The sequence below is a fragment of the Giraffa tippelskirchi genome, chromosome 4, assembly GCF_054371585.1.
Source record: "Giraffa tippelskirchi isolate mGirTip1 chromosome 4, T2T-mGirTip1v1.2.pri, whole genome shotgun sequence".
NCBI classification, from domain to species: Eukaryota; Metazoa; Chordata; class Mammalia; order Artiodactyla; family Giraffidae; genus Giraffa; species Giraffa tippelskirchi.
Window position 1 is genome coordinate 76,099,248 of NC_137278.1, and position 13,371 is coordinate 76,112,618.

General features: G+C 39.6%; 1 protein-coding gene across 2 annotated transcripts in view; it reads right to left on the bottom strand.

Annotated features, from left to right (window-relative positions):
* The window catches only part of PLEKHH2 (pleckstrin homology, MyTH4 and FERM domain containing H2), a 108,971-nt gene that overhangs the window by 16,904 nt on the left and 78,696 nt on the right, over positions 1–13,371 (bottom strand). For both annotated transcript variants that reach the window (XM_081591961.1, XM_081591960.1), the window contains 4 exons: positions 12,686–12,783; positions 10,858–11,035; positions 9,799–9,954; positions 7,272–7,369 (listed from right to left, as the gene is read on the bottom strand). In XM_081591961.1, coding sequence (XP_081448087.1) covers positions 7,272–7,369; positions 9,799–9,954; positions 10,858–11,035; positions 12,686–12,783 — 530 coding nt within the window. The remainder of the gene's footprint in view (positions 1–7,271; positions 7,370–9,798; positions 9,955–10,857; positions 11,036–12,685; positions 12,784–13,371) is intronic.

Consider the following 13,371-nt stretch of genomic DNA (forward strand, 5'->3'; position numbering starts at 1 on the left):
TCCCCATCGTTCTGATAACTCTTTCTGTTCACGCCAGCTTAAGAATCACTGGCCTGGGCCATCATTCAGAGTGGTTTCTTGAAAAAAATAATTATCTGTGTCTGCATGATGGCAAACTGTTAACTGGTAGAAGAACATGGTTGGGTAATAGAAATACATTCTTAATTCAAAATGATGTCAGCAAAGGGTTCTGGGATGTGAACATTTTTGTACTTAGCATATTTTCTTCACTTGAAGTTAAGAACTATGTCTTACTCATCACTATCATGCACTAGGGTTTATTTAGCTAAGTGTAGCCACTGGAAGGTTCTTAGTAAAAGTTTGAATTGGTAATACAATAGGAGGGAAAAAAGAACCAAATGTTCAAATGCCTACAGACAAGAAGAGCTAAAGTGCATCTTCTATCATTTCTGGCATGCCAGTAAGACTGCACCTGGGAAGGGAAGATGAAGCACTATGGGCACAAAAGAGAAAAACAATTCCAGACACACATATAGGAACACAACTGGTAGGAATCATAGGCCCAAGCCCCTAATGGGACAGTTTGGGCTCCAACAACTATACAGGGATTTGGAGAGAATGTGGAGAGGAACTAACAAGTCCCCCAAATGATAAAGAAGTCAGAAAATCAAATCCATGGATCTTGAATAGGAAAGGCCCCAGGGAACACAATCTAAATCTGTCCCAATATGACTAGCTTCCAACTGCTCCCCAACCCTGAAGGGGTCAGAAGCAGAGGGGCTTCTATCACAGCAAGAGGGCACACGTTGGCCGGCAGGGGCATTCCCAAATGTCCTCACTTGACATTGAGGAAACTGAACACCATGTGATGGAAACCACATCACTATGTGGACCAGTATCAGCAAACACACACCACTCCAAATGGGGCAGAGCTCTCCCAGTACTGCTGGGTAATCCTTTAGCTAGCCTCCAACCAGCTCCAGATTTCAGTCCTCAGAGCATGTATTTCCTACTGTTGCCTTTCTCATCACTACGTAAACCTATTGAGGAAGCAGCTTGCCTTCACTCTCCCTTCACCTTCCTTCATTCCTCTGTCCACCATGGCCTGCTGATAACACTACAAAACGTGCAATTGTGACCTGTTCCCCTTTCCCTGTTCTCCTCCGGCCTCTACGGCCACCACCTCTAGTCCTGCGCTCAGGAGTCATCATTCTGTGAAGCCTTCCTCTCTGCTCCCACAACATCTTGCACACAGACATGTTATATTTACATTAAGAGCGAATATCGTTGGAGCATCTACTGTGTGGCAGGCCCTGATCCAACTGTTTTACATCTGCTAATGTTTAGTCCTTCAGGTGACCCTAAGTAGGTACTGTTTTCATCTCCATTTCACGTCAAGGGGACCTGAGGCCCAGAGATGGTGAGTGACTTGCTCATGGCCACAGAGTGAGTGGGGGAGCCAGGATGCTAATCCAGCAGTTTCTCTGCACAGGCCGTGTTCTTCACTGCTCCGCTAGAGTGTGACTGCCACGGCATTAGTCACATTACTAAGAATTCATGTCTGACATGAGCTGTAAGATTCTAGAAGGCAGGAAACATCTATTCACTTTTGAATCTCTAGGGCTTCAATAAGACCTGGCACTGGCAGACACTGGACAGATGTTTATGGCATGAATGGATAAATGAATGGTGGTGAGAATTGAAAAATATGGAAATTATTTGCCAGAAAAACCTTGAAAAATCCTTCTGTAGCCTTGGGTAAACGGTTTAACTCTCTAAAGCTTCAGTTTCCTCATATCTATAAAATGGAGATGATGATAATACTTACTGAGAGGTGCTGTTAGGATTAAATGAGATAATGTGTATAAAGAGCTCAGCACAGGGCCTGCTATATGGTTAGTTCAGTTCAGTTCAGTCACTCAGTCGTGTCTGACTCTTTGCGAGCCCATGAATCGCAGCACGCCAGGCCTCCCTGTCCATCACCAACTCCCGGAGTTTACCCAAACCCATGTCCATCGAGTCGGTGATTCCATCCAACCATCTCATCCTCTGTCGTCCCCTTCTCCTTCTGCCCCAAATCCTTCCCAGCATTAGGGTCTTTTCCAATGAGTCAACTCTTCGCATGAGGTGGCCAAAGTATTGGAGTTTCAGCTACGGTTACCACTGTTGCTGCTGCTGCTAAGTCGCTTCAGTCGTGTGCGACTCTATGACCCCATAGACGGCGCCCATCAGGCTCCCCCGTCTCTGAGATTCTCCAGGCAAGAACACTGGAGTGGGTTGCCATTTCCTTCTCCATTGCATGAAAGTGAAAAGCGAAAGTGAAATCGCTCAGTTGTGTCTGACTCCTAGCGACCCCATGGACTGCAGCCTACCAGGCTCCTCCGTCCACGGGATTTTCCAGGCAAGAGTACTGGAGTAGGGTGCCATTGCCTTCTCCATAAGCTACGGTTAAGTGCTCAATAAATATTGGTGGTAGTTATTATTACTACTACTATGATGATGATTCTTCTCTAGAGGTCTTCAGACTCACAAGAGTCTCTTCATACAGGAAACTTTTTTTTTTTTGGTGTGAACACAGCTGGAAGAAATGGGATAAACTAGGTGACCTGTCAAGAGATTTCTTGGTTTAGGACTCAGTATACATGCTCTCACAGTACACTAAAGGTGGCAGAGATGGGAACCTTAAACTATGCTCCAGAAAATAACAACACAGAATTATTGATAATAAACTTTTGTTTCAAAGAGGGGAGAAAGAAGAGCTGTTCTCTGTAGGGAAAGACCCTTGCCAGCTTAGTTTTGTTAAAAACATGACTTGATTTTGGAATTTTACACAGACAGTAAGAAACCAAATTAAATAAGTGGTTTGTTAATAAATATGAAAAGAATTTAAACATTACCAAATAGTTTTATTACCAAAGAGTTTTCCAAACGAGAACAAGTTCAAAACCTATTAATTAGATCTTTAACCTGTAAATAATTAAAATTCTATAACTTACTAAATATAAATAAAAATTCCATGATAAAGAGAAGTGGTGCTTTAGTTTTGCTTATCACAGTGCTCCTTGACAGATGAAGAATCAAGTCTGTAGCTGTGTGGTAGGTCACAGCTAGTTCCCCTCCTAACTGTGTCACTGGGCATTAGGGCTCATTTCCTAAGCTATTTATACACATAAGCAAAGCATGATCACATTTATTTAGAAACAGTACTTTCTCATAGCTGTGGCTACCCAGCCATTTCAGATTCCTGTTAGAAATTAAATCTTATAGTTGAGTTGCTTTTCTTCTGATGTCAAAGATACTGTCATGAAATTGGTTTTGTTTTCTTGTTTGCTAACAAGGCAATGTGTTATTCATGACTGCTTTTATCCTTCCTGGTGGAGTTTGCTACAGCTGGCACATTATTCTTATGTCTCTTTCAGACCACTTTTCTCCATTTCATTCATTTAACTTTGGTTCCAACTGTGGCCATCATAGTCAAAATCAGTATGTAATCAGCATTCGTAAGATATGCATTATTAGCAATAGTCTTAAACATGGACATAATTCCATTTAGGGCCAACAAAACCAAATGAGAATTCCTGAATCTATTCTAAATACACAAAAAAACCAAGCAGGTCAGGTCCAGGCGCTGGCTTCCTTCCACAAAACATACAGGCAGCAACATGGACCTCTGGATCAGTGCTTCTCCAAACTTAGCATGAGTAAGAATCACCTGGAGAACTGTTAAAACACAGACTCTGGGGCCTTTTCCCCAGAGATTCTAATTCAATAGGTCTGAAGTGGGACCAAATAATGGGCATTTCAATGTGTTTCCATGTGATACTGAAGCTGCAGGTCTGGGACCCACACTTTGAGAATCACTGTTCCCCACTCCCCACTCCAGAAGGCAATGGCACCCCACTCCAGTATCCTTGCCTGGAAAATCCCATGGACGGAGGAGCCTGGTGGGCTACATGCCATGGGGTCACTAAGAGTTGGACACGACTGAGCGACTTCACTTTCACTTTTCCCATTCATGCACTGGAGAAGGAAATGGCACCCCACTCCAGTATTCTTGCCTGGAAAATCCCATGGACGGAGGAGCCTGGTGGGCTGCCGTCTATGGGGTCGCACAGAGTTGGACACGACTGAAGCGACTTAGCAGCAGCAGTAGCAGCTCCCAGTGACCACAGAACTAAAACAATCATCTAGAAGGTTCAGGACTAGAGCCTGTTCAATTTCTACTACTTAAGTAATCCTGCATATCTCTAGGAGTATGAGATTTTAAAACCTTAGATACCAAAACAGTCACTGTCTCATTACCCAGAACTCTTGTGAGTCACTCAGCTCATGAATCCCTGAACAGAGAAGCTCTAGTGGCTCATGTGCTAAGCCACTTCAGTTCAGTTCAGTTCACTTGCTCAGTCGTGTCCATCTCTTTGCAACCCCATGAACTGCAGCATGCCAGGCCTCCCTGTCCATCACCATTTCCCGGAGTCCACCCAAACCCATGTCCATCGAGTCAATGATGCCATCCAACCGTCTCATCCTCTGTCGTCCCCTTCTCCTCCTGCCCTCAATCTTTCCCAGCACCAGGGTCTTTTCCAATGAGTCAGCTCTTCGCATCAGGTGTGGCCAAAGTATTGGAGTTTCAGCTTCAACACCAGTCCTTCTAATGAACACCCAGGACTGATCTCCTTTAGGATGGACTGGTTGGATCTCCTTGCAGTCCAAGGGACTCTCAAGAGTCTTCTCCAACACCACAGTTCAAAAGCATCAATTCTTCGGCGCTCAGCTTTCTTTATAGTGCAACTCTCACATCCATACGTGACTACTGGAAAAACCATAGCCTTGACTAGACGGATCTTTGTTAGCAAAGTAATGTCTCTGCTTTTTAATACGTTATCTAGGTTGGTCATAACTTTCCTTCCAAGGAGTAAGTGTCTTTTAATTTCATGGCTGCAGTCACCATCTGCTGTGATTTTGGAGCCCAGAAAAATAAAGTCAGCCACTGTTTTCACTGTTTGCCCATCTATTTGCCATAAAATGATGGGACCAGATGCCATGATCTTAGTTTTCTGAATGTTGAGCTTCAAGCCAACTTTTTCACTCTTCTCTTTCACTTTCATCAAGAGGCTCTTTAGTTCTTCTTCACTTTCTGCTATAAGGGTGGTGTCATCTGCATATCTGAGGTTATTGATATTTCTCCTGGCAATCTTGATTCCAGCTTGTGCTTCCTCCAGCCCAGCGTTTCTCATCATGTACTGTGCATATAAGTTAAATAAGCAGGGTGACAATATACAGCCTTGACGTACTCCTTTTCTTATTTGGAACCAGTCTGTTGTTTCATGTCCAGTTCTAACTGTTGCTTCCTGATCTGCATACATGCCCAACTCTTTGCGACCCTATGGACCTTAGCCAGCCAGGCTCCTCTGTCCATGGGGTTGTCTAGGCAAGAATACTGGAGTGGGTTGCCATTCCCTTCTCCAGGGGATCTTCCCGACCCAAGGACTGAACCTGTATCTCTTAGGTCTCCTGCATTGGCAGGTGGGTTCTTTATTACTACTGCCACCTGGACCTTTTACTCAGATCCAAGGGGTCTGTTCAAACAGTGGTGGCCTTTTAGTGGCTGAGTGTATGAGAGGAATCCACAGTATGAATGCACAATATTTATTTAACCATTCTCCTACTAATAAACATGTGTCACTTAACACATTTATTTTTCATTGTTATAAAAATTACTGGAATACTCTTGCCCACTTATGTGGGTATTTCTCTGGGATAAATGATCAGAAAAAGAGATCCTGAACTGGATCAAAGGCTGTTACATTCTTTCTGTTATATAGTACCTTTACTTCTTACATCCCAATATCAGAGCTAGGAACATACTCCAAAAGTAGGCCTCTAAAAATTTTAAAGTCAAGTCTACAGCGATAATTCTACCAGGCTCTTACTCTGATAGCTTAGATCCCTTATTTTATGAAGTATAAGAGTCAAATAAAAGAAGCAAAATACATTTTTTGTTTTTGTTGTTGTTCTACAGTTAATATGACCTGGTCAGTGAACACTGTATATTAAATACCACCTTCTGCTCATACATGGAAGAAAAGAAGCGTGGTTTTTTTTGTTTTTTTGTTTTTTTAAAGAATAAAGAAAACTCTCGTTTCTGACCATATGCTAAAGTCTATTAAAACTGTACCTGTTGTGGGCTTCTCTGGTGGTCCAGTGGTTAAGAATCCACCCGCCAATGCCGGACACATAGGTGTGAACCCTGGTCTGGGTAGATCCCACATGTCAAGAGGCAACTAAGCCCATGCACCACAACTACTGAGCCCATGTGTTCTAGAGCCTATGCTTTGCAGCAAGAGAAGCCATCACAATGAGAAACCTGTGTATCGCAACTAGAGAGTGGCCCCTGCTTGCTGCAACTAGAGAAAGTCCTTGCAGAGCAACAAAGACCGGCACAGCCAAAAATAAATAAATAAATACTAAAATAAATTTTATTTGTTGAGCAAGTATGTGCTCCAGTCCTACCAGCTCTTTCCCAGTTCCCGAAACACTGCTCAGCCTCCCTCTACAGGCTTTGTACATCCTTTTCTACCCGTTTCAATGCTTTCACTCTCAGCCTCCTTCTGACCTTGACATAAGCATCATTTCCTCAAAGAAGCCTCCCAAAGTCTCCAGTCTAGGACAGGATTCTTGTTAAGTGCTCTCACACAGCCATGCGCTTTTCTTTCAGAGAAAAATTAGCAACCATCTTCCTCACTAGCCTGTAAATTCCAAAAGATCAGGGATTGTGTGTGTGTTTATTATCATTTCATCCAAAGCATCCAGCTAAGTGCTGGGCTTATAGATGAAGCTCAATAAATACAAAGGAAGAGAGAATATGAAAGAACAAGACTGAATGAATATGAACATACCACTTCTAAAAGACTTGGGTAAACAAACGATTCTTATTACATATCTGCAGTAGGATATTTGAATACTCAGTCTTATGGAAAAAATGTAACATTAGTGTTAAACGAAATTTTGAAAGTGAAAAACTGTTATCAACTACCCTAAGAGAGCAACTACTTTTTTCCTTATAGTTTTCTTCTAATCTTTGTCCAAACACATATTTTTATAAAATATAATTATTCATATTAAAAGACTACAATTAGAGACAAAATTTTAGGTGACAGTTTCTTTCTACAGAAATAGAGCTACCATTTTAGGAAAACATATAAATAAATATAACTTTTAAGCTATTAAACAGGAAACTAAATTTTAGGTGCATGATTTGAAAATAAGTGTATACTCTTACTTTGGCACTTGGCGATGTAATTACACACCTGTTTTTATAAGTGAGACGAACAGTTCTCGTACCTTCCCATTTCCCAGGCTGCTGTTCTTTAGAAGCCTGTTCCCATTTAGATATAATGTCACAAATCTAGAAGGGAAGTAGAAAATGGAGATTCATAATGTTTTTTACATTGGGTATTTTTTGAAGACAAGCATGTCTACAAACTGAAAATTTTCAATTAATGCAATCAAACCAAATGGACTGAAGCTTTCTGTTTTAAGCTTCTGCAGCTCTGAGTTTCGAATTTAATTATAAATCACTCTTTGGTCCTCTTATCCTTTTGGACACACATTAACTTTGGACGATGGCCATGAATTTTTTACTCAAAAAGGAAACTTAATGAAGGATTGCATGAGACTGGAAACAAGAAGATTCCAGGAATTTTTTCATGATTTAGTCACCGAAAAGCAACTTTTCCGCCTTCTGAGTTTAAAAAGATTGGAATAGCTGAAGTTATACCAAAGAAATCTGAAATATAATGTTAAGGTTCTTGGGGAAAGAACAAAAATTCTTCAGGAACAACATAAATTTAAAAAATCTTGTTATTTACAGAATTATAAATAAAAGTTTTTAAAATTATGGTGTAAGCAATTATTCACCAAAGCCCCTAATATTTACTCAGCTCAAGTCAACCAAAAATACTAGTTTATCTTCTTGATCAATTATTAAAAGTATTCAAGGAATGTCTGTCTCAAAAATTTACATTTGGAATTGTTGATCTGAACAGGATATACTTGAAACTGCAAAGAAAAAGACATTCATTTATCTAGATGCCTCAAAATGCAGCTGAAGAAACAGGTGGGAGTGGGGTGCAAATCCCATCTTCTGACAAGCACTCATAAAGAACTAAGTATGAGTTTTAACATATTGCATATTTAACCCATGGAGATCCAACAGATCATTCTGCAAATGGAGCTAGGCTTTGGGAGTGAAATGAAAGTACTGATGTTTTATATGCTCTAAACTCACGGGTGCATCCTTTGCTTTGCTCCAAATATTTCATCTCCAAATCAGAGAAGTACCTTTACTCCATAAAAAGGTACTTATTCCCAAGAGCAATAAGGACCATGTCAAGTAAGAGGATGCAGACCTGGTTCCAGCTATTTATTTGCCATAAATTATTTTTCATTCTAGGTCTCGGTTTCCTCATTTGCAAAATAAGTGGGTTATTTCTCTCAGGTTCCTTACGGTTCTGTATCCTATGTTTTTAATCGTTGCCATCGCTAGATGGAAACTTCATTAAAGCTATTTTACTATGACCTAGAAAACATTTTTAAAGAATCTTCCAGTTCTCTGTCTTTGCTCATGATCTTCCCTATGTCTGGAATCGCTTCTTTATTTCCACAGGTGCATTTTCTTGTGTGTGTTAGTTGCTTAGTCATGTCTGACTCCTTGCAATCCCATGGATGGCTTCAGTCCATGGGATTCTCCACGCAAGAATACTGGAGTGGGTTGCCATTTCCTTCTCCAGGGGATCTTCCCGACCTAGGGACCGAACCTGGGTCTCCCGCATTGCGGGCAGTTTCTTTACCATCTGAGCCACCAGGGAAGCCTGGTGCGTTTTCTACCAGTCAAAGTCCAGCTGAGCTCTTCCCTAATTTCCACTGAATGTAATCTTTTCCTCTGTAGAATGTTTACCACATTCTTAAACTATTTATCATTTTCAATTTTAAGGTTATCAATGTATAAGGCTACTCGTCCCTAAGCAGATTAGAAATTCACTATGCACAGGGAATATTTCTGTTCCTTCCCTATATTCCCCAAAGGGTCTGCTCCAGCTCCTGGGACCCAGTGTGTGTGTGTGAGTGCACAGTCGTGTCCAACTTTTGGCAACCCTATGGACTGTAGCCTGCCAGGCTCCTCTGTCTGTGGAATTTTCCAGGAAAGAATACTGGAGTGGGTTGTCATTTACTACTCCAGAGGATCTTCCTGACTCAGAGATCAAACCTGCATCTCTTGTGTCCCCTGCATTGACAGGCAGATTCTTCACCACTGTGCTACCCAGGAAGCCTGGGACACAATATACAGTTAAATGGATACCGCTGAGTGAAAGAATAAAATGGAAAGCCATTTTAATAGAGCTTCCATACCTCCACTCTTTCTACCTTAATATTTAGGGTATTATTACTATTATTAATCCTCTTCCTCTCTTTAACATGTAGGATGTATGTGTGTGAGAGGTTTCCCTGGTGGCTCAGTGGTAAAAAAATCTGCCTGCCAATGCAGGAGATGTGGGTTTGATCTCTGGGTCGGGAATATCCCCTGCAGTAGGAAATGGCAACCCACTCCAGTATTCTTGCCTGGAAAATCCCATGGACAGAAGAACCTGGTGGGCTACAGTCTGTAGGGTCACAGAAAGTTAGACATGACTTAGCAACTAAACAACAATAACAATGTATGTGTGCACAGATTTTATTCAGAATTCCTTGGCTGCAAGGAAGCCAACTTTTTGCAAATAGCAGAATAACTTCTTTACTGTTTGCTGGGTCTGCTTCCTTAAAAGGAGTTGGTTTTACCTTGATGTTTCCTTGAAGACAATGCTCTAAATCCCGGCCGGAAGGATCATCTGTGAACAATGCAAATCCAGACTGCGCTGGCTTCCTCATCCCTGTATCTTGGTTCAAAGTATTCAAAAACTCTTCCACTGTGGTGGATGCATCAAATCCAACTACCTAAATAGAAACAACATAGTCCTCCTCTTAATAAAAAGGTACACACATTTCAAACCTAGATTTCAGGGGGGAAACAGGGCATACCTGATGCATGATTAATGATAACATATATTTATCTAGGTGCTTTAACTTTTTTTCAAAGTTCCACTGGAGAAAATTAATGTCATCTTAGTCATTAGCCTGACATAAGAATTCCTGGCTTCAGCCAACAGACATGAATTCAAAATAGAAAGACCATTTGACAGCTATAAACCTCTTGCAGAGATATTATGCTGGCCCATTAGGAACCACAGAACAGTATGTAATCTTTAAGCAAAGGGAAAAAAAGAACAAAAAAGAAATACACTTAAACATATGAACACTTTTAAGCATTTAATTTTTGTTTCTTTAATATGCAGTTAAGTATCTGAATTCCATGATAAAAGGCTTCGAGTTACAAAGACTAATTGCCAGCTTTGGAATATGTTTGCTTCAGTTAATAGGCAATCACCTAGACATGAGTTGGAAGGCCTGGACAGTTTTCCCAGAGAATTACTAAGATGTGGAGACTTTAAAGGGACTAAACCTGTACACATCCCATGTCAGGAATCATTTCCTCACCTAGCTGGTACACTGCTGGGGGAAGCCCTCAACCGAAGTACTTTTGCTTTTCTCCATCAGAATTATAATGGTAATGAAAATCCTCCCTTATTTCATTCAATATGGACTTTTTAGTGTGCATCCTTTTTTAGCAAACCTGTTTCAAAACTCAACTGTCCTGACAGAAAATCTAATATATTTGCATGTTTATTATTGCCAGCTGCTGACAGAAGTAGGGTAACAATCCCACCTCTCAACACCACAGAGGTTATACACAGGATTCTGGGCTAAGCATGTGTTCATTGGGTAGAAAATCTAATCTACCTGATATATTCCATTCATGAAGTGCACAGGAATACTGAAGGGCAAAGAATGATGATATGGGTTTCGAAGAAGGGTGGAAAGAATCTCCATTCTTGAGGGTCTTGCTTCTCGATCTCCATTCTGTTGTGTTCTTTCTACACATCTCTGGCAGTAAATGGCATATTTTCCAAATTCTGTCCTATAATACAAAACTTAAGATAAAACCTAAGAATAAATTTAATTAAGATAAATGCAACCATTAAGGAGACTTTTCTTGGTGTACATTATTACAATGTATCATGCTAATGTTGACAGCATATTATATTATCATTATTGAATGATAATACTAACTGCTATATTAATATACATTAATATTATATAATGTTAATTATCATAATCACAATAATATAAAATATAAAATTAATATTATATAATATTGATATATATTAATACAATATTATCATTATTGAGTGATAATATTAACTGCTGTCACTTTTCTCAAATTCTAGTGTCTTTACTTTTGCCACTGACTAAACCAGACTTCCCACAAAACAATCTTCATCATTATTGTATTATTATTATAATCACAAAATAAATGTAAAATTACCAGACATTACACGGTCAACATATAGTGATTATATTAACAAATATAAAGAAAATAACTGTATAAAGACTAAAGCAGGATAACTTAAGTAGTGCATGAGGAAGAGGGTTCTCTTTTGAAGAACACGGAGGTTAATGCCACTCCTGCTGAGCAAGATAAGAAAATATCTTCAAACAAAAATAAAAATGTACTTTCCTTGGGACTTCCCTGGTGGCCCAGTGGCTAAGATTCTGCACTCCCAATGCAGGGGGTCCAGGTTTGATGCGGTCAGGGGACTAGATCCTACGTGTCACAGCTAAGAGCTGGCTCAGCCAAATAAATAAATAAATATTCCTTCTTTACAAAACAGGTACTTCTTTAAAAACGTTAAGCATTAAACAAAACTGCTAGGGTAAATAAATCCAGTAAAAGCTGGATAGAGATCTTATTTGTCCTTATTTGTTACATATAATTTTTATTTCATTTATAAAAGCAGATTGATAATGTACCTGAATATATGTGCATTCAAGTGCCTTTTAGGTGGGCTTTAAAATCTTACCTTTGTAGGGGGCGGGTGGTTCTCAGTGACTACAATTGTAATCACATGATCTTGATGACAGAGTCTCCAAAAATATATTATGAGCTGGAAGATATTTTCCTACTGCTTCCAAGCTGTTTTTTCATTTAATCGTTTGTTTGAGTCCCAGAGTCTATTTAAACAACCTAATATGAACCTCTTGGACAAAATGATCCCAATCAGCCTTGTCTAGGCACCCTAGGCCCTACTGTAAGAAAGTCATTCTAACAGTGACTTGGAAAAGTCTTTTTCAAAGGAGTAAAAATTCTGAGGTAATTCAAATACACACAATTATAAAAGGTGGGAAGACTATCAGAGAAGTCTTTTACATAAAAGAATTAAATGTGAAGAAAATAGTAATAGAAAAAATAAGGAAACAAAATAGTTGCTTTTATTGGATGAACACCCACTAACTATAAGACATTCATACTTGAAATGTACATAGACTTTTAACTTAAAAATATTCTTTGTCAGCTTTTCAAGCTTTTAATGCAAACTTCCATAAGAGATTTAACATAACAAAGGAAATATTTTTCTAGCTCTGCATAAATGATAACCAAAGGCTTCCTGTATCAACATTTGTTTCACACATCCTTCCACAAATGTACCAGGCAGGTTACTAAATACCTGTGATTTATTGCAGACACAGAGGCCACATAAATGGTGCAGCTAGCTAGAACTCTGCGTACCTGGAATCTGCATTTCTCTTTAGGTGGAGCCTAAGGAGCCACAAGAAAGGATGATGGGGAAGGAAGAGCCCAACACAGAGCGCCAAGAGTTGCCAGCCCTGGACAAAGAGAAGCATCACAGGTTAGACACCATGAGGTCATCAGAGATCTAAGTCGGGGGAGTGTGACTGAGAGAAGAAGTGAGAGTGAAAGGATGATGACAGTTTTTCTTGATCCCAAAATGTTTTTGCTTTTTTCCATGTAGACATCATCTCCTTAGAGCATTTATAATACATAAAATCATAAAAGCTTCATATTGGGTCAGAACCATAATCCATCTAGTTATGTATACAGCTGTCTACAACTGAGGTATCAGAGGATATCATATGGTAATCCTTTTTGATATTACACAAGAAGGTTAGGGAAATTGTTCCCTTTTGTTCATTTATGTGTTAACTTCTTCACTGAAATATAGTAATGGCACTAAGAAAGGGCAAATTGAAAAGTAGTAAAAAATAATTTATACAAAAAGCAAAACTGGTCTACCCATACATACATACATACATACATAGCTAAACAAGGGGCAAGCACAAAAATATTAACAGAAGTATCTCTAGGTAATAGAGTTATATATGACTTTTATTATTCTCTTGCTCTGGCCTGTATTCTATATCTTAATTTTTTTAATTAAGTAAGTATAACTTCAA